Source organism: Nyctereutes procyonoides, unplaced genomic scaffold, assembly GCF_905146905.1.
Source record: "Nyctereutes procyonoides isolate TBG_1078 unplaced genomic scaffold, NYPRO_anot_genome, whole genome shotgun sequence".
NCBI lineage: Eukaryota > Metazoa > Chordata > Mammalia > Carnivora > Canidae > Nyctereutes > Nyctereutes procyonoides.
The window spans coordinates 51,284,180-51,305,873 of NW_026575052.1; the positions used below are offsets into that span (position 1 = coordinate 51,284,180).

Sequence of the window (21,694 nt, forward strand, 5' to 3'; positions counted from 1 at the left end):
TTACTGTTGCCTTGTGGTGTCGTTTTGAAACCAGAAAATGCAAGTTCTCCAACCTTATTTCTGGGGTTTGTGGTTGTATCTGTTCAGTGAGTATGAAGTGTTATCTACTTTAGTTTGCCTCTCCCTAAATGAATAAGCAACTTCATGTGCTAATTGGTTACACGGGATTTTTGGTGAAATGTCTATTCAAACCTGTTGCCCATTTTTAGATTACGTCGTGTGTCGTATTCTTGGCTTTTGAGAGTTCGCTTTACATCTGGTTGGAAGGACTATCAGGTTATGATCTGCACAGATTCCTGCCCAGTCCGTGGCTTGTATTTCCAACTTTCTTAATAGTGTCATTTGCGAAGCCACATTCATTCACTGTTTCTCTTAGGAATTGCACCTCTGGCACCGTATCTAAGAACCCTAACTCACGATGCCACCTTAGAACCCCATGACAGGCTGCGCTCGCCTTCTGTAGGGTGTATACCCCATAAAATCCACCCCGTGGGAAGCACAGAACTCAAAGGCTTTTACTACGTTTGCAGAGCTGTATCACACCCCCCAACGCCCACATCCTTTATCACGACGATAAAGACTAATTCCTCGGGACGGCTGGGTGGTTCAGTGGTTGAGTGTCTGCCTTTGCCTCACGTTGTGATCCTGGGGTCCTGGGATTGAGTCCCGCATCAGGTCCCTGCAGGGAGCCTGTGTCTCCCTCTGCCTGTGACTCTGCTTCTCTGTGTGTCTCTCATGAATAAATAAAATCTTAAAAAAAAAAAAGACTAATTCCTTTAAAGCTAAAACTTTAAGTTTTAGCTCCTACATCCAAATCTGCACCCATGGTGAGTTTATCATTACAACTCAAAATAAAAGTTTACTCTTTGCAGGTGAACATCCAACATACCCAAGCGTCATTTGTCGAAAATACTACACTTTCATCACTGAGCTGCCTTGGTATGACTGTTGAGAAATGAAGTGACCACACGCAGGGGGTCACCGCAGTTCCTGGCTCTCAATTCTGTTTCATTGGCTGTGTTTCCTGCATTGGCCTTCCCGCTACCTTTACACCAACACCGCACTGTCCTGGTTACTGCAGTTAAGTGCTCAAGTTGGGAGTCTGTTTTCTGACTTTGCTATTCTATTCAAAAATTGTTTTGGATATTGTGGATTCTTTTTTTGTATGTTAGGATAGAGATGTCAATTTCTGCCAAGGGGAAGAAAACAAAACTTGCCGAGATTTTGACAGGAATTACATTAAATCTCTAGACCTATTTGTGGAGAATTTCCATTTTAACAATATTGAAACATTTAACCCATGAAGATCAACTATCTGAAATGCTTAAGGCATATTTGATCTTAAAGAAATTTGGAAACCATTGTGACATGATTCTTAGAAAAACAATTTTATGACTGAATGGAATTTTATTTTTTAAAAAGATTTTATTCATTTATTCACAAGAGACAAGAGAGAGAGGCAGAGAGACAGGCAGGGAGAAGCAGGCTTCATGCAGGGAGCCCGATGCGGGACTCGATCCCGGGTCTCCAGGATCAGGCCCTAGGCTGAAGGTGGCGCAAAACCGCTGAGCCACCCGGGCATCCCCTGAATGGAACTTTAGAATGAAGTTATAAAAAACCATTTGTATTAAACTTTTTAGAAATGTTGAAACAATCCCAACATTACATACAAGTTCTAGGTAGAAATAACTTTTCCCCTCTTGAATCATTTGAGGTCACTGACCTGATGTCCCATCAACTCCAAATATGTCAGCAGGTACTTACAGTGAATAAGTTTATTTTTCTCCATAAAGTCAATTACGACATCAAAATCGGGAAACATACATTTCTTCCACCTGTCGGACCCTTCAAGTCTGCTGGCTGTCCTGACGGTATCTTTCACAGAGATGTGCCTGCTGATGCCATCAGCCTGCCCGGTGGGGTCCTCAGCGCTCTGTGACCCTGACCCTGGTGTTCGTGGTTGCAGACAGCGGCGCCCCTGCACACCCCTCAGGTTCGGTCTGCGGCTCCAAGTGTGTTTGTTAGGAAGACCCTGGACGGGATGCCATTCCCCTCACTGCAACCCTCTGGGTGACACACAACAGCCTGTCTCTGCCACAAAGGGTCTCTCCCATCCTTTATAGTTAACAACTATTTCCTAGATGTCTACTCTCGCAATCAAGCTTTCAATCAGTTCATCTGAATAGTGAGATCATTTCTTATTTTACTCAAAGTGTTCTCTCTCATCATCTTTACTCTGATGCTGAAATCCCCCCAATTTGGCCAGTGAGAGTCCCCTGAGGGACACGGCCCATCCTACCCAAGTGCTTTCTTGCACAAAGAGACATTCAGGTTCATTTGGCGCGCTTCCTGTCCCAGCCCTAAAATCAGCCCTGCCTGAAGGAACACTCGCTGTCTGGGAGAACACCCTATTCCCAGAGCTGGACGGTGCTGGCGTTCTCACCGCTCCTGGGTGGACGCTCCCAGGGCAGTTCTTAAGCAGGTCTGTTTGGATCTGTGTCTACAGAGGAGTTCAGAAGCAAGACGTTGAGGTATCACGTATTCATTTTTAGTGCCGCAGGCGCAATCCAGAGAATGCTGTAATTTCATGACTTCTAAAAGAATTTGAAGATGTTCATTAGGTAAGGGCTCCTTATAAGCCATTCAAGAGCCCCGAATGCACCCCACACGTAACCTCCTTTCCCATCAGTCGCTCTGTCCGTGTCACAAGCGTGAGGCTCCACAAGCCAGAGGGACGGGAAAGCACTGCATCCACTGGCCTCGGCTTTACCAGCACCTTTGCCAACACACAGTCCCCTATAAAGTTGGTGCTTTGGGACAGGCTTCTTTCTCAGTCAGCCAAGGGTCACTGCTGGAATGCTGTATTCTTAACTATTCCCCCCCCAAAAAAAAATTACCCACGATGCTACTGCATTTTACAGAGAGGCAAAAATCATTAAATATTTTAATTTAATTCAATTTGCTCTCTTGGAAAGTTTAATTGTTCTAATTAGAATAAATGCCAGTGTTGTTCAAAAACACAGGACTGGATTTTCATCTGACTTAATACTATTAGATATTACAAATGCATAATAACTATTTCCCAAAGTGCATTTAAAGACACAAGAGAGGGCAGCCCAGGTGGCTCAGGGGTTTAGTGCCGCCTTCAGCCCAGGGCGTGACCCCCGGGTCCCGGGATTAGGTCCTGTGTTGGGCTCCGTGCATGGAGCCTGCTTCTCCTTCTGCCTGTGTCTATGCCTCGCTCTGTGTCTCTCATGAATAATTAAATACATCTTTTTTTTTTTTTTACATTTATGATAGTCACACACACACAGAGAGAGAGAGAAAGAGAGAGAGAGAGGCAGAGACATAAGCAGGCTCCATGCACCGGGAGCCCAACGTGGGACTCGATCCCAGGTCTCCAAGATCGCACACCGGGCCAAAGGCAGGCGCCAAACCGCTGCGCCACCCAGGGTTCCCTAATTAAATAAATCTTAAAAAAAAAAAAGAGAGAGAATGTCTACTAGAGCCTATTAAGAAGAAAGTAAATCATAACCCCTTTCAGATTGATGCTTGCATTAAAGCAGAGTTAGAAAACTATGCAAACTTAAAGGTTTAGGGTGAAATCATGCTATCTGGTGACTGACTTAGAACGCTGCCTATAAAGTGAGAGCAGAAAAAACTGGAAGGAGAGATGGAACAAAATGGTCCAAATGTTGGCCCGTGGGGAGCCCGACGGTGGGCACAGATGATCGTCATGCACCTGCAGACGCCTGAAGCCTTAAGGACGCTACCTTTCAAATGAAACTGGAAGATGAGATCCAAGATGCTAACAGTGAGTATTTTCTGGTGTCACTGGATGGGGATCACAGAGGACCTTAAGTTCCTCACATTACTTTGTACTTTCTGAAGTTTCTACAGAGAACATGTATGGATGGTCTGAAGAAATGCTGGTAAACCTGTGGTGTTCACCCTCCCTGCAAACCCTGGCTGAGCCTGCAACGGGTAGGTGGGGGTGTGCAGGGGGTAGGAGGGTGAGAGGGATGCAAGGTGGGTGCAGGGTGTACAGGGGCGGGGAGTGCATGGGGCGTGCAAGGGCAGGGATCAGATGCTGGCAGAGGGCAGGGCAGGGGTCCCCAGGGACCCGGCTCCTGGCCTCCCGGCAGCTGAGGTTCGTACCCTCCACCCCCCTTCCACCCTGATTTAATACCGATTCCGGGACAGGGAAACTGCTAGGATTTAAAGGCAGAGAACCAGGGCCTGGGCCGGAGTCTTGGCCTGGAAACAGGGTCGGCACCAGGCAGCCTCCCAGTAGCCTGGCGTCTGCGGTCCCTGTGCAGGTGCACATCAACTCCCAGGGGTAGGGCCAAGGAGGGACGGGACAGGGACCCATCTGTGGCCAGCCGCAGCTGGGCCCTAGGGAGGCAGGGGCCCGCCACACACCGTGGCATCCGCTCTGCAAACGCACACATGTGGTCAAGGCCGGGGAGGTACTCACCTGCAGAGGCACCACAGGACAAAGCCCAGTCCACAGTAGGGGTCCAAGCAGATGGCCACCTCTCTGGAGGGGTACAGCTCACACTGCAGCTTAATGGAGCGGCAGAAGGCACTGGTGGCTGCGTGAGACATCTGCAAGACAGCAAGGCTGCCTTTAGGCCCCAGCCTGGCCCCACGCCAGGGGCATCTTGGCAGGGGGCACCTGTCACCAAGCTCTGGCTCCGGAGCAAGAAGAGTGGCTGCTGACCCGTCGGCACCCCCCAAGACAGCGCCCCCCTCCGTCAGCCCCTCCACCCCCGTGAACCCAAGTCAGCCCCCCACCCCATCAGCCCCCCTCTGCCCCATCAGCACCCCCGTGAGCCCCCCTCCGCCCCATCAGCCCCTCCACTCCCGTGAGCTTCTCCTCCGCCCCGTCAATCCCCCCCCGCCCCCCGCCACCGGCCCATCAGCCCTAGCCCTCCCTTGTCAACAACCCAACCCCATGCACAGCCTCTAGTGCCCCCGGGGCTGGGAGGCCAGCAACTCAAGCACCTGAAAAGCAGCTTAGCACTAAGAGGTCCTCCAGCAACTGCACAGGTACCACCGCCTGCAGCCCCGCTCCAGGCAGGGATTGCGTGTGACGTGGACTCGTGTCCAGGCCCAACACCTGCCTGTCATGCGGCAGGGTCACCAGGCATAGTGGAGGAACAGCCCACCCCAACGATGAGGGACCAGGCTCGGGGAAGGTCACTCACACTTGAGCCAGAATCAGGGCCGGGGGCAGCGGGACGTGCAAGTCATCCAAGCTCCCGTCTCCGCTGTCACCCCTGTGTGATGGAGGTGACAGGAAGGGGGCCTCGGAGCCAGTGTGTAATGTTTATTATAAACTACCACAAAGTGTGTCCAACAAAATCAATTTTCTCATAGAAGCTTTCTAGCCAGTCAAGCCTAGGATCTGAGGTGGATGTCCCCCAGACCTGAGTGTGAGGGCAGACCCGGCCGGGATGCCTGTGACAGCACCCCTAGTCACCCTGGCAGCAGCGGAGGATGCCGGGCGTGGGGGACGCCATCCCCAACACGGGAGCCTGAGTAGCTCTGGCAGCGCGTTTCATAGGGGGCACTCGAGGGAACCCACACGACGTAATACAGAACCACTGCAGAACTTCACATACGGGCGGTCCAGCCACGACACTGGAGGATGCGAGAAACGCTGCATTTATGAAACGCTCCTCCAACTCCCAGCTGCTGAATCGAGCATTAGTAAGGTCCTAACTTCCTGAATTACCCATGTTCTCAGATTCACTGAAAACAACCTTTGCCGAGCCCCTGCTCCGGCAGGCAGTGCTGGTGGCAGGAGCGAGCCGATCCTTCAGCTCAACAAATGTTCGTGTACAAGCGAGGCTGATGGACCAGTCGTTGCCTCAGGTGCTCGGAGCAGAGTGGAACACGGCCTTCAGCCTCAGGAGCTTACAAGCCAGTGGAAAACCGAGCGAGCTCTGCTCCCTGGGGGTCTGTGAGCACTCCTACGGAGCGCGTGGGGAGCAGAGGATGGGCTCTCACCGCGCCCTGGTGGGGGCCCTGGGTCTTGGGGGTGAGTCAGCAGGAGCAGATCCCTCAGTGTGAGAACAGAGACAAATGCAACCAGGAAAGCTGAACGCCTCACGTCCATGCTCACTGCGATTCTGGACTCCCTCAGCATCACAGACCAATAGCCCAACCTGGAAGAACAACGCCCAGTTCTCGTGGAGACAGACTTGGACCGGGATAAAGGATCAGCTGAGCCCCAAACAGTAAGCTCTGACGCTCTAACTCTAACATGCAGAGCAGACGTGTAAGTTGGGGAAATCGGGGGGACGGCAACTATATTTTTCAGACGCATCTCAGGATATCTCTTGGAAAGGTTTACCTTCCAGTGTGCCATTCAGCCGCCCACACCACCTCAAAGTGAGCAGGATGACACGTGGTGGAAGGGAAAGCTACCACCAGGCTACAATGTCCTGCGGGGACACCCACAGGGTAGTCCGTCGGAGGCCACACGGGTCCTCCACGTGACTTCTGGTTGGTGCCGAGCAAACGTTCACCCAGGATCCATCCAGAACCCTCAGAGTTCACATTACACGTTTGAAGAATATTATAAAACTCAAACCGAACATATAAACATATCCTCATGGGTCATCTTCTAAATCAGAGGTTAAACAGTACCCATTACGAAAAAAAATGTTTACTGGGTAAACTACTCTCTCTTAATTTTTGGTATTGAGCTGAATACTCAAAGACATCTTTGTCCAAAAGCTGAAAATGAATGAACATTTCCAAGAAACACGGTGACATGGGCCACCCAAGACGTAGAGGGATTTCCATTGTAAGACTATAAACCAGATGATTTCAGCTCTATTTAAGGAATATGAGCGTTCATTAAATGAAATCACAACATACTTCATCTCAGGTACTCGTCAAACAAATTATATGTCAAAAGTTGAACAAAAACTTCCATAAATTTGAGGGGTGCCTGGGTGGCACAGTTGGCACAGCAGCCAACTCTTGTTTTTGGCTCAGGTCATGGGATCGAGCCCTGCACTGGGTTCCACGCTCAGCAGACTCTGCTAGAATTTCTCTCTCCCTCTGCCCCTCCCCGCCCCCTGCACCCACTCTCTAAAATAAATAAATCTTTAAAAAAGAAAGCTTTCATAAATCTGAAAGTCTAGTCACTCATCTCTCTGGGATCCCCAGGGTTTATGCTTCTATTAAATGGAATCCCCAAGTAGTAACAGCACAGATCACTTTACCTCTGTTTCAAGGACAAGCACCTTTATGGAATCAGGATGTAACATGACAGCCTCCACTCTGTAGATCAGGACAAGCGAAGGATCCAAGGGTGTGTTTCCCTTCGGCTATGACTGGAGGCAGCTCAAGGCCACTTTGGGCAGTGTGCTAACTCCCTCATCCTGGTCTGAAAAGAAATCTGTACTCCAAAAGGGTTTTGAAGGGGTGCCCGGGGGGGGGGGGGGAGTCAGTCAGTTAAGTGACTGACTCTTGATTTCTGTTCAGGTCATGATCTCAGGGTTGTGAGTTCGAGCCCCGGGGCTGAGCTCTGCTCAGTGTGGAGTCTCCTTGAGATCCTCTCTTCCTCTGTCCCTTCTGCTGGTGCACACACGTGCTCCCTCAAATAAATAAATCTTCAAAAGGCTTTTGAAGAATTATTTTATTTTATATTGCACTTTATTTGGCTTGGCACCTCGGATTCTACTGAAAAGCAGGGAAGATCCCGGGAAGACGGTCTCCATAGCAACCAGATAACAACTGCGTGGGCAGAAAATGATGAAACTATTTGGAGCACTGGAGTCTGTTAAGGCTTGGGCAGTCAGTGGTAATTAATTTTGGAAAAATTAAGACATTCCCATTAAGGAGAAAGTTGTGGGGACGCATTACATTTAGACCTGCCATGAAAGGCTCAAGAGAGTCCTCCAGGTTGAAATAGAAAGACATTAGACATAACCTGAAGCCAACTGAATAAATTAGGATCGCAGTAAAGGTAAATACAAGGCAATTATAAACCCTAGTGTAAAATCCTAGGGCACCTGGGTGGCTCAGTTGGCTGGGCATCTGACTCTTGATTTCAGCTCAGGTCATCTCAGGGTCCTGGGATCGAGCCCCGAGTTGGGCTCCATGCTCAGTGGGAGGGAGCTTGGGATTCTCTCCCTCTGCCTCTACCCCCACACCCCCTTTTTCTCTCCCACTCTGTAAAATAAATAAATGGCTTTTTATAAAAGCTAGTATAACTGTAGCAATACTTTATATAACTCCACTTTTCATTTTTTTTTAATTTTTTTAAATTTATTTATGATAGAGAGAGAGAGAGAGAGAGAGAGAGAGAGAGAGAGGCAGGCAGAGACATAGGCAGAGGGAGAAGCAGGCTCCATGCACCGGGAGCCCGATGTGGGATTCGATCCCGGGTCTCCAGGATTGCGCCCTGGGCCAAAGGCAGGCACCAAACCGCTGCGCTACCCAGGGATCCCCCACTTTTCATTTTCTACATGGCTTAAGAGACTAATACAGTCAAACAAAACAATTATCAGCTTCAAAACTGTCACTGTAACTTTGGCTTTAAATTCCATTTTTTCCCCTATATAACTTAAGAGACCAATGCATTTAAAAGAAGTATTGCCACATATTTTGGGCCACAGAGTGAGAGAGGTGGAGATGGAGCAGTTTTTAATGTCCCTGAAATTAAGCGGGTGTAATCCAAACTGGATTTGTAGGCTGTCCAACACAATCCCCATAGTCATCTCAAGGACAAAATGTGTAGAAAATATACAAAAGGAAATGAGAAAGGAATTTGAATGTTTCACTATAAAAAATCAACTAAGCACAAAACAAGATAGTAATTCAGGAAATGAGTAACAGGAAGATTGTAAGACATATGGAAAATACAGAGCAAGATGACAGAAGTTCCTTCTTTTTAAAAAATAAATTTCATTCATTCATTCATTTTAGAGAGGTCAAGAGAGTGTGTGAGCAGAGCGAGGGGCAGAAGGAGACAGAATCTCAAGCAAACTCCCTGCTGAGTGGGGAGCCCAACACAGAGTTAGATTTCATGGCCCTGAAATCATGACTTGAGCTGAAATAGTCAGATGCTTAATCATCTGCAGCACTGGGTGCCCCCACAGAAGTCCCTTATCAGTAATTAGTTTAAATTAAACAGATTAACTCTCCAAAGACAAAAATTGGCAGAGTAAAATACATGATCCAACCATACGTTGCCTACAAAAAACTCATATTTTAAAAAAGATTTATTTATTTGAAAGGATGAGAGAGAGAGAGAATGTGTGTGTGTGTGTGGGGGGGGTCCACAGGAAAGAGAGAGAGAAACTCCAAGCAGACTCTGTGCTGTGTGTGGAGCCTATGTGGGGCTGGATCTCATGACCCTGAGACCACAAACCTAGTGGAAACCAAGAGTTAGACCCCCAACTGACTGTGCCATCTATGTGCCCCCAAGAGATTCATTTTAGATCAAAAGACACAAGTAGTCTGCAAGTGAAAGAATGCATAAAGACATTCTATGCAAACATTAACCAACTGACAATTGTTTTGGTTACTGATTGTATGCCAAGCAGAGGCAGCTAAACTAATACTCGACATACAGACTTCAAAGAAGGTTCAAGAGACAAAGGCACTACATATTAATAAAGGGCTTGGTACGGCAAGAAGATTAATCAGTTATAAACATCTGCACACCTGACAACAGATCATCAAAACATATGAAGCAAAAATGGACAAAACTAAAGGGAGAAACTGTATTTCTTCAGAGAGACAGACTTCAATACCTTATTCTCAATAATGGTCAGAACAACCAGAAAGACAACATGTTAAAGAAAAGAGAGAGAGAGAGAGACTTAATACAATAAACCAAAGAGATGTGAGGGGAGTTCAGAACACTCAACCACAATGGAATATACAATTTTTGCTAGAGCACTTGGGTCGTTTTCCAGTATAGACCATATTTTAGGCCACAAAAAGGATGGAGTTAGGAACTGTTAGGAGAAGGAAAACTGGAAAAGTCACAACTTGTGAAATTTAAGAAATGCACCCTCAAATAACCACAAGGAAATCACAAGGAAAATCAGAAAATACTCAGACACAAATGCAAATGGAATACAACATACCAAAACTTACAGAACACAGCAAAAGCCATGTTAATGCAGACATTTATATAAACAGTTATGTTTAAAAACAAGACAGATCTCACATCAACCACCTACCTTTACTACTTAAGGAATTAGAAAATGAAGAACAAGCTAAACCCAAAGCTAGCAAAAGAAGGCAATAATGAAGAGGAGAGGAGAGATAAGCAAATGGAGAAATAGTACAATCAATGAAAACAAAAGTTGGTTCTTTGAAATGATCAACAGAACAAACCTTTATCTAGATGGACTAAGAAAAAAAGGAGCAAACACCCAAATTACTAAAATCAGAAATGAAAGTAGAGACATTTACAGTGGATTCTACAGAATTAAATGTAATTATAAGAGTGTACTATGAACATCCACAACTTCTGTATGAAATGGAGAAGTTCCTTTTCATGGCAAGGGAAACACAAATTATCAAAAAGGAACACAAAACCTACCAAGACTAAATCACGAACAACAAAAAAATCCGAATAAACCTGTAAGTAATAAGAAGATTGAATTAGTAAAGATTTCCCAACAAAGAAAAGCCCTGCACCAGGGACGCCTGGGTGGCTCGGCGGTTGAGCGTCTGCCTCTGGCTCAAGATGATCCGGGATCGAGTCCCGCATCGGGCTCCCTGCATGGAGCCTGCTTCTCCCTCTGCCTCTGTCTCTGTGTCTGTCATGAATAAATAAATAAAATATTAAAAAAAAAGAAAAGAAAAGAAAAAGAAAAGCCCTGCACCAATGACTTCACTGATAAAATCTACCAAACATTTAAAGGTGAACTAACACCAGGGTGCCTGGGTGGCTCTTTGGGTCGGTTAAGAGTCTGACTCTGGATTCCAGCTCACGTCATGATCTCAGGGTTTTGAGACAGAGCCCCACATTGAGCTCCATTCCCAGTGGGGAGTCGGCCTGGGATTCTCTCCCCGCTATGCCTCTGTCCTTCCCCACAACATACACTCGTGTCAGCGTTTCCTCTCTAAAATAAATAAATAAATCTTATTAAAAAAATAGATGAACCTAACACCAGCCCTTCTCAAACTTTTCCAAAAAACTGAAGAAGACACTTAACTCATTCTATGAAGTCAAAGATACCCTAAAAACAGAAAAGTACAGACTAATATCCTTGCTGAACACTAATGCAAAAATCCTCAACAAAGTACTAACCCAATGTGGTAGCATATTAAAAGACTTAATACAATAGTGGGATTTGTGTCTGGAAAGCAATATCGGCTCTATGTATAAAAAAAGAATCAACGGGGGGCACCTGGCTGGCTCAGTTGGAGGAGCATGTGACTCTTCATACCGAGGTTAGAAGTTTGAGCCCCATATTGGGCGTAAAGATTACTTAAAAACAAATATTTTAAAAAATCAATCGTATATGACAATAAAAGAATGAGGGGGAAAACCCCCATATGATCATCTCAATTAATGCAAAAAAAAAAAAGATCTGACAAAATTCAACATCCTCTTATAATAAAAACACTCAATAGACTAGGAACAGAAAAAAGGGCCTCAACACAATAATAGCCATATATGAAAAAACACAGAGAACATCATACTTAGCCGTGAAAAACTCAAAGCTTTACTTCTACAATTTGCCTGCTTTTCTGTCAGAATAGTATTCAGAATAGTATTGGAAGTTCCAGCCCAAGCAACTAGGTAAGAAAAATAAATATAAGGCACTCAGATTGGAAAAGTATAAGTATCTCTGTTCACAGGTAAAATGAACTTAAATGTAGAAAACTCTTAAATACTTCATACAAAAAATTTGTTAAAAATCATAAATTCAGTAAAGTAGCAGGATAAGAAGTCAGCATATAAAGATCACTTGCATTTCTATACATTAAATGAAAATCTGAAGAGAAAATTAAAACAAGTCCATTTACAATAGTATCAAAGAATAAAATGCTTAGGAATTAATTAATCAAAGAAGTGAAAGACTTGACAATGAAAACTATAAAATATTACCAAACAAATTAAAGACATAAATAAATGGAAACATATAACATATTCATAGACATCAACACTACCCTAAACAACACAGACTCAAAACAATCTCCATCAAGATATCAATGGTGTCTTTTGTAGAAGTAGAAAATACATCATAGAATTCATACAGAATCTCAAGGAAATTTGAATAGCCAATCTTGAAAATAAACAGTGGACTCATACTTCCTGATTTAAAAACTTACTACAAATATACGGTCATCAAAACAGTGCAGTACTGGCATAAAAACTGATGCACAGATCAACAGAAAAGAATACAGAGCCCAGAAATAAACCCTTGCATATATGGCCAACTGATTTTTGACAAGGGTGCTGAGACCATTCAATGTGGGAAAAGAGAGTCTTCTCAAGAAATGGTGCAGAGAAAATTCGATCTCCACATGCAGAAGAATGAGGCTGGACTTTTACCTACCACCACATAGGAAAATTAGAAATATAAGACCCAACACAATGAAAATCTTGGAAAAAAGAGGATGAAAGCTCTATAACGCTGGATTTGGCAATGATTTCTTAGATGTCACCAAAAGCATGAGCCCCGCCCCCCCAAAAAAACCCACAAAATTGGACTTTATGAAAATTTAAAAATTTTGTGCATCAAAAGACACTATCCAGAGTAAGAAGGCAATCTACAGAACAGGAAAAAATTCAGGGATTAATAACCAGAATACACAGAAAATTTGTTATACTCAACAACAAAGTAAGCAACTTGATTCAAAGAACTTGAATGGACATTTCTCCAAAAAAGACATGTAAAAGACCAATCACTACATGAAAAGATGCTTACCATTAATAATCATTAGGAAAATGCAAATCAAAACCACCACGAGATACCACTGCACACCCATTAGGATGTCGACTACTGAAAAAAACAACAAAACACCAGAAAACTCTTAAGAGTTGGTGAGGATGAGAAGAAGGTGAAACAGTGTGGCCACAATGGACAACAATATGGTAGTTCGCTCCCAGATTAGAAATGGAATCCCTGGGATCCCTGCGTGGCACAGTGGTTTGGCGCCTGCCTTTGGCCCAGGGCGCAGTCCTGGAGACCCAGGATCGAATCCCATGTCGGGCTCCCGGTGCATGGAGCCTGCTTCTCCCTCTGTCTGTGTCTCTCCCTCTCTCTCTCTCTCTCTGTGTGTGTGTGTGACTAGCATAAATAATAAATAAAAAAATTATAAAAAAAAAAAAGAAATGGAATCCCCATATGACCCATAGTTCCACCCCTTGGCATATACCCCAAAGAGGTGCTTGTACTTGTATGCTCACAGCAGCGTTCCTTATGGGACCCGAAAGCTGGAAGCAACCCCACTGTTAACTGAAGATGAACACATAGGCCAAACGTGAATTCCTTCAATGGAACGTTAACTCTGCCTCAAAAAGGAATTCTGACACCCGTGACAACAGAGAAACCCCCGGGACCTGGCAGTACCTGAAACGAGCCAGTCACAAAAGGGCAGTGCAGTAGGGCTCCACACTTCTACGGGGTCCCCAGGGTCGTCAAAATCCCAGCAACAGAAAGGAGGTGGTGGGTGCGGGGAGGGGACGGCTCCATGACAGTGTTTTAATACCACGGAACACGTACCCTTAGATCGGTTATTAGGGTGTATTTGTTACGTGTATTTAACCACAGTAAAAAAAAAAATTGATAAATAAGAGTAAAAAAAGAAGACTGAGGTAAATGGCCCAAAGGGAGGGTCAGACCCCCGAGGGCTTCCCGAGGCTACAGAGGACGTACCAGTACCCTGACAGGGACACCGCCCGGGCCCTGAGGGTCCTCACGAGGGGACAGGTGTGCGTCCAGCCCACCTACACACAGGTATTCAGAGAGCTGGATTGTGAACGCATCCTCTCCCTCGTTAGTTTTTAACAGCATTTCCTTTTCTCTGGATCATTTTACTGCGAGAACACAGCATATAATACTCAAAACACACAAAACCGGCTTGTTTCCGTCACTGGCAACATTCCCAGTCCGCGGCAGGCCATTAGCAGCTAAGTTTTGGGGGAGTCAGAGTCATACGTGGATTTTCGACTGCACGTGGGGGTTGGCGCTCCTAAACCCAAGTCATTCACGGGTCCACGGCAGTTCCATTTGTTGGTGGGATTGAGGGTCACTGCCGTGGGCAGTGGGCGACGCAGCCAGCCAGGACAGAACCCAGGCTCAAAGAGCAAGGAACCCCAGGCACAGAGTTTTAGGACACAACACCAGGATTTGAGAACTGGCAAGAAGAGAAACACGCATTTGTTTATTAGGGGCTAACGAGGCTGTATTTACACACGAAAACATAGTTGGAACATTTGGAACTAAGCGGCCAGCCTAGGTAACCACGGACACGGTGACGTACCGCACAGCCTCCGTGAAGGGCAGGTATGCGCCCTATCACACGCCCCGTCAAGTCTTACAAAAGTGGGTCGGGGGACAGCCCCAGGCGGCCTGTAACCGCGCCCCGCAGAGTGTGCTTCTCACCTTCACTCCAGCGAGCATCCCAGTTGTGGACACACTGAAGTCAAGATAAGCTAGCGTGTCTGGGTTGGAAGGTTTGTAGATCTGGGCAGGCCGCTTCTTTGGCAAATCATCTGGAGCAAAACGAAGGTGTTAGCACAGCAGACCCAGTGGGAACGCGGACGAGCAGAGGGAGGTACGTGGTGGGCTCGAGGACTGACCTGTGTCCAGTATGGGGGGCCAGGCCCTGACGTCTACCGCCGCGGCTGCCTCCCTGGACCGTAACAACTTGCAGATCAGCTGCGTTGTCATCAAGCAGGCAGAGCGACTCACCTGGGGGGCAGACAACGTGTGGTTCAGGAAGTGGCGAGCCGTCATATGGTGCCCCTGCGGAGACGCGCTGCGAGGCCGCTGGTGCCACCAGGCAGCCTCTGGTGGAGGCCCGAGAGCCAGGAGCCCCGGCTGAGCGCTCACCGGCGCCGCCGAGGCCCTGGGGGTTTCTGGAGCCAAGGGACACCGTGCTTATGAACGTGCTCACAGGGGAGCAGCCCACCCAAGTGCCTCGAGGGCTGCCGCCTACACCCACTGACATGACCACGGTCAGCGCTCCAACACGGCCCGACTCCTGGGCTGGGCCCAGGCTGGGCTGTCCTCCTGCCTCCTCCTCCAGGGGGAAAAGCTCTTCCTGGTCCTTTTCAACTTCCCCAAGCGTAAGAGAAATTACATCTGTGATTCAAGAAGGAACGGGGCGTTTCTGAATCTCGAGCAAGGAACACAATGACCCTCGGGGCACCTGGCCGACTCAGGCAGAGGCCTGTGACTCGATCTCGGGGTCGTGAGTTTGAGCCCCACGTGGGTGTAGGGACGACTTAAATAAGTAACTATTAAAAAAACACAGGACATTTCCATCAGTTTGAAACAAAGCTCCTGCTCTCCGTTCCCGGTGCAGGTTCATACACGGGCTGAAATCCTGCTTCCAGAACGACGGGAGGAGGCTGCCCCCCGCCCCCGCCCCAGGAAGAGGAAGGCCCGGCCCCCGCAGGCAGGGTTACCTCCACGATCATCTTCACGGTGGGCAGCGTGGTCGCGATGTTCTGCGGGTGCGGGGGGCGGACGGTTATGGGCACACAACCGGCGTACAGGCAGCCGTAGAACGCCGCGATGAGGTCTATTCCTATGTGGGGAGGAAACAGCAGGGTTCTCACGCCACTCGACCCGTCCCCGTCAGGTGAGGTGCCAGCCTGGGGCCCCAGACCACTGCCCGCCCTCTGCTGCGGCACCCGGGCTTCAGCTCCAACTGCCCGGCGGCCTATTCCTCGAGGAGCCCAAGCTTCCTTTCTCTCATTTCGCTAAGGGATTGCTCGACACCACGGTTCTCAGTGTAGCCAAGGATTTAATCATCGATTAAGTGAACTACTTCAGATATGTGATAAAACAAACGGATACAAACGCGTGCAGGATTTCATCCCAGTGATGCCCCCAAGTCTCACTGCACACGCCACCGTCCCCACACACCAGAGGGGGGTGACCAGACGCCGTGAGCCCCGCGAAACGCAGCACCAGTGGCTGCTGGGCCAGAACACAGGCGGTGAGGTGAGCCAGCGCGGCCGCCTCCTCACCTGGTGGGTAGACGAGAGCCACGTGGTCCCCGTCTTGCAGGTGTCCTCTCTCCATGAGCATCACGGCAATCTTTTCAGCACGTTTATGCAGCTGCACGCACGTCAGCGAGCTTGCTATCGTTCCCTGAGGATCGCAAGCACAACAGGGGAGTGGTTTTTTGACCTAACAGCTTAATGAGGCGTCCTGCAGGAACCAGCCAATCCCGATTCCAGACACACACCTACGTTGATGGTAGTGAGTCTGCACACCTGTGGGCACTGTTAGCACATTTTGGTCACTTCCCCAGGACCCTGTGCCCCTGGTGGTCAGTGCCCTCTCCTTCCCACAGGCTAAGGGCAGCACCAAAGAGCCATCTAGATATGCTCACGTAAACAAAAAGTATTCTATTTTTAAAAAGGTTTTACTTACTTAAGATACAGCAAGTGAGCGAGTGCATGAGTGGGGGGAGCGGCAGAGGGAGAAGCAGACCCCTGCTGCGCAGAGCCCCTAACGCGCGGTTTGATTTGAGGACCCCGGGACCATGATCTGAACCCGAGGCAGGTGCTTCACCCACTGAGTCACCCAGGAGCCCCAACCAGAAATATTAAAAAAAATTACTTGGGGCGCCTGGCTGGCTCAGTCGGTGAAGCATCTGGGTCTCGACTTCTGCTCAGGGCATGACCTTGGGGTCCTGGGATCAAGCCCCAGGTCAGGCTCCACGCTCAGTGTAGTGTCTGCTTGAGATTCTCTCTCCCCTGCCCGTCCCCCCAACTCACACTGTCTCTCAAATAAATGAATTCTTTAAAAAAAATAGTTACTTAACCTAAAAAAATAGCTAAACTTACAAAAGCAAATTAACCTGGTAATTTTGGGACTTCAGGTTAATCGCCAAGGACAGGGAAAGTCAGGAAATATAAGACAAATTGAAAATATTTTTAACAAACACCACATTGAAAGTTGAGAAAGTCTAAAAACAAAAAAGAACCCCAAACAACAAACCAGTACAGGGAAAAATGAACCGTCCAATTCATTTCTGTGGGGTCAACACAGAGAAACGAAAGGAAACTATGTTTGGACCAGAAATTATCTTAAAAGCACCGCAGCAACCTCCCGAGGAGCTCCAGTCAACATCAAGTGCCGAACAAAGTGAAGCCGGGCCGTGAAGGATCCACAGCGCCAGGCTGCGGGCTTCCTGGATGTGGTCAGCAGTCCATGCCCGGGGAGGGTCCACCGCGGAAAGGCCCACGGCAGCGGGCAGCACCGTGCCGACCCGCAGAGCGAGTGGCAGGAAGGATCTCGGGCCCGGGACGCACACGTCACGCGCGAGGGCAGAGTCCAGAGGGAGAGCAGGGAGCGGTGCTCTGGGCAGGGAGGCAACGCCGTGCAGGCAGACGTGACCGAACCCCGGGACCCCCGGACGCAGGCTGTGGCAGGCTGGGGACACATGCAGAATCCCCGTGTACGCGGCCCGTCTGTGAGGCACCTGCTCGGGGAGGGCTGTGCGGCTTCCCTCCCAGGACACAACCACCGGCCCCCACGGCAGCCACAGTTGTTCCCAAACCGCCGCCGCGTAGAGCTCCAGGCCGCAGCGTGGGCCCCTGGACTGGTGGGGCCCCGGGGCCGCCGAGCTCGGGCGGGGGGAGGCCCTACTGGCCCAGCCCCGGGGGAACCTTCCCGTCACACGCTTCCCTTCACGGTCTTTCCTCCGAGGGAAGCTAAGGCATGAGGCGATGGCAATGCACGTCAATTGGGCAAGCACGGGCCGGGGAGGCTGAAGCGGAGCCGCCAACACTGGATACACTGGCGTCCTCAGACGACCCCTGCGCCCCAGCCCCAACCAGTGCTGGGGCCCCTGGCGTCCTCGGGCACGTCCAAGCCAAGGTGGCGGTGCGGGGCCGAGCTGTCTGGGCGCAGCCAGCACCGCGAGCGTCAGCCAGGGGAGGCCATGCTGCCGTGGGTCATGGCCGGTCCCCCGTCTCCCTGCGCTGGGCTAGACTGCCCCGGGCTGTCCCCCCCCCCCCCCCCCCCGCCAGGAGCTGGGCTCCCTGGTTCTGGGAGATCTGACGCCAGGCCTCTGGACACGCAGCCTCTGCGTCACGGGACAGCGTGGGAGGGCCGTGGACGGTGTGCCTGAGAAGCTGCGCCGCCTGGTGGCTGGAGACCCACTGAGGCAGGGTACGGGGACACAGGACGGGGCGTGCCTCTATCCCTGGTGCCTCTGGAAGCGTCAGGACGGCGCTCGCCCTCATAGCAGCTGTGATGTGAGCAGAGAAGCCCCGGCAGTGGCTCCTCTCCGGAGTCAGCGGCAGCGCCCGGGGATCGAAGCTGCCCCCGGCCCCACGGTGCATGGGGAGCCACCTCCGCCCTCCCCACCCCGCCCGGACTCCAGGGAGCCCTCTGGGCACAGGCCACGCCTGGCCCCAGGCCCCTGGGGGGCTCCCAAGCAGCCTCCGCCTCCAGAGACACCCCTGGCACTGGCGACGATGGCCACAGGTGCACGGCCCACCCGGCGGCAGCCCCGTCCACACCCACAGGGGAGAGCGAGGTTTCCGCACAGGAAGAGCCTGGGAGAAACCGCCTCGCCGCAGAAATCAGGGCTGACCTCCCCTCACGGATGTTTTGGGGGGAATCACGACGGAAGGGAGTGCGGGGTGGCCGCCACCCAACCCCCGGCCCACATCAACAAGGCTGTGAACTGCGGCATCACTTTGAAGTTTTACACTGAACTAAGCAGTGAGTAAAAAATATGAGAAATTAAGGAAAAGCCAAGTTGAACTTAGAGTTTAAAATTCTAAGGAAGTTGCTGGAACTTAAAAGAAAAAAAAAAAGTTTTGAAAACACTTGGCTCGTGTTCCCGTTAAAAATAAGGAACGGTCTCCCGTATGCACAGCAGACCCCGCAGCCCGCAGCCCCCGTAAAGCCGACTCTCTCGGCACGATGGCGCAACCGCGGAGAGCGCACACGCACGCGGCCTGCTGGCACAGATGGGAAGCTGCTCTCGCAGGAACCTTGTCACGTCCCCAACGCACAAGCCACAGAAGGCGCCACGCAGGACGGGGACACAGGGACATGCGCTGGCCCCTCGCGGCAGGGACTCCACGTTGGACACAGGTGAGACTCTTCAGTGTGAGCTCTGCCGGCTTCTGTCCACACGCGTGTGGCTCGGTGCTGAGCTCGAGGGCACGGGAAGCGGGACCCACACACGGGGACCCTGACCTGTAGCCCAGCTGAGCGCTGGCTGCTCGCCAGCCCGCGACTCCTCCCCGCTGCCCCAGGTGCACCCGTCAGGGCTCTGACCTCTGTCGCGTCCCATCCGACCTTCTATTGTTTCTAACAAGGTCGTTCCTGGGGACTTGCTTTCCGCAGCGATCCAGTATGTCGCTGTGGCAGGCGACCGTGGCCGCGGGGTCCGGGGTGGGAGCACACACGGCCCAGGCCGGCTCCCGAGGACCCTGGGTGACCACCTGAGGGCTGTGCTCTCCCGTGGGCACTGCCCAGGCTGGGTGTGGTTAGAGCGGCTCAGGCTTTGCCCCCTGCGGGGACGGGTCCCCCACGAACATGCAGTGTCTGGGAGTGTGTGTGGGTGGCCAGGGTGGTCTCCGACTGCAGGGGCTGCAGGGTGAGCAGATGAGGGGCCACGCTGGGCAGGGTGGAGGAGGCCTTGGGCACCTGCCTCTGGCTCTCTCTCGGCTTGAGTTTCCGCACGACACCACTGCAGCACCTGCGCAGCAACGCCAAGGGCCAGGATGGCAGCTAACGGGGTCTGAGACATCCCTCCAGAGGGCAAGGACACCCATGCCCGGCTCATCACTCTGGAGGGCCGCTGAGGCACCAGGGGGCCAGGCAGTCAGCGGGACACAGCTGATGACTGCCGGCCGGGCAGCGGGTTAGGGAAGCGAGGAACGCCGAGGGAGCTCAGGGAGGATGCAGGGGGAAGAGCAGGGCGGCACGTCTGAGGTGCCTGGACGCAATGCCTGCAAGCGCCATGCGGCCAGGAGCACAGACAAGTCATGGCCTGGGCTCAGGACCACGTCCCAAGACTCTTCCAGGGGATGCCTGGAACAGCAACCGGGCACAGGCGACCCACGGGGGCACAGAGTGCCCACGGCAGCCTGAGGCCATGGCAGCACCTGTGGGAAGGACCAGGTGTGGTTTCCAGGAGCCGTGTCACCTGGGAACTGGTGTGACGACCAGGGGAGACTCAAAGTAGCTGGTGCAGCCCTGGTCCCTGCTCGGAAGAGCAGCAGGGCCTCAGACGCTCTGGAACCTATGGAGGAGACCTGCGTCTGCGCTCCGTGCCTCGGCTTTACTTCCACAGCAACAGGAAAGCCCAGCGTATGGAGACTTTGGCGTTTGCTAGTCCGCACCAGCCCGTCTGAGGTCTTGTCCTCAAGCCCACGCGGACGCCACCAGTGAGCTCGCTTCTTCAACCCAAGTGTCAACACGAACCTTCATGACACGCGGAAAACGATTTTCATTCTAACGGGTGAATGTCTAACCAACGCCTGACCTCTCACAAAAAACTAATAAGAGACAAAAATACCCCATAAACCTCATCTGTTCCCTTTTTTAGAGAAAACAGTACCAAACAACTAAAATTATGTGAAACAACCACAGTCAACAAAGAGGATGTCCGGTAAGATGGAGGGGGAGGGGGAGCTGCCCGCGAGCGGCCTGGACGCGCGCTCAGCCTCACCCGGCAGTTAAGCAGCGTGTAGAGGACGTGGTCGGGGGTGGTCTGTGCCCTCCACTGCAGGACCTCCGACAGGAACAGGAACTGCAAGAAAGCACAGCCGTTAGGTTCAGGCCCCCACGCGCCCCATGCTGGAGCCGCGGCGCCTCCATGCTGCTGGCGGGCCAGGACAGGGCGCCCCTCGCGGAGAACGGGGACATCCCGGAAGGCAGACCAGAGGGGAAGCCAGCTGGGAGGTGCGCCCTGGGGGACGTGGACGCGCCCATCAGGGAGGGGGCTGCACCGGCTCAGGGAGGGTCCCGCCCCCCACGTCCCCGACGGGCTCGCAGCAGATGCTAAGGCCTACGCGCGGGCACCGCAATCAGGTCTGGCCTGCTGTTGGATGGGCCCTCTCCCGCTGGCCGTGTGCAGCACGGTTGTTCCCTGCGGTCACCCAACGGCCCTGCCGACCACACAGATGACACGCATCCCACGCACTTGATCTGGGTGAACGCACCCCTGTGGGGTCTGCTCACGGGGAACACCTGGGAACGCCCCTAACCTACTTCATGAACAGAAACCTGCTCTGCGGTGGGAATGCGGGGACCAGTGCTCTCAAAGGACGCCCCTCTGGTCTCCACGACCGTGCCCTGTGGCCGGCCTTGTCACCGTTCCCAGCAGCTCACACAGCCTGAGTGCCCAGGACAGGGGCTCACATGGCACAGAGCGAGTGATGGGCGTGGGGGCGCGGCCCTGGGCTCCCCCCCTGAGGACGCACCAGGGACGCCTGGTCCCCAATCGGGGCTGTGACTTTGTGTTTTCTGTGTTCTGACAATTACAAGACGGA

At 51.1% G+C, this 21,694-nt stretch overlaps 1 protein-coding gene across 3 annotated transcripts in view; it reads right to left on the minus strand.

Moving 5' to 3' along the window:
- The window catches only part of DIP2C (disco interacting protein 2 homolog C), a 250,527-nt gene that overhangs the window by 43,085 nt on the left and 185,748 nt on the right, over positions 1 to 21,694 (minus strand). For all 3 annotated transcript variants that reach the window (XM_055331973.1, XM_055331972.1, XM_055331974.1), the window contains 6 exons: positions 20,872 to 20,952; positions 16,196 to 16,319; positions 15,629 to 15,750; positions 14,798 to 14,909; positions 14,601 to 14,710; positions 4,478 to 4,608 (listed from right to left, as the gene is read on the minus strand). In XM_055331973.1, the coding sequence (XP_055187948.1) occupies positions 4,478 to 4,608; positions 14,601 to 14,710; positions 14,798 to 14,909; positions 15,629 to 15,750; positions 16,196 to 16,319; positions 20,872 to 20,952 (680 nt within the window). The remainder of the gene's footprint in view (positions 1 to 4,477; positions 4,609 to 14,600; positions 14,711 to 14,797; positions 14,910 to 15,628; positions 15,751 to 16,195; positions 16,320 to 20,871; positions 20,953 to 21,694) is intronic.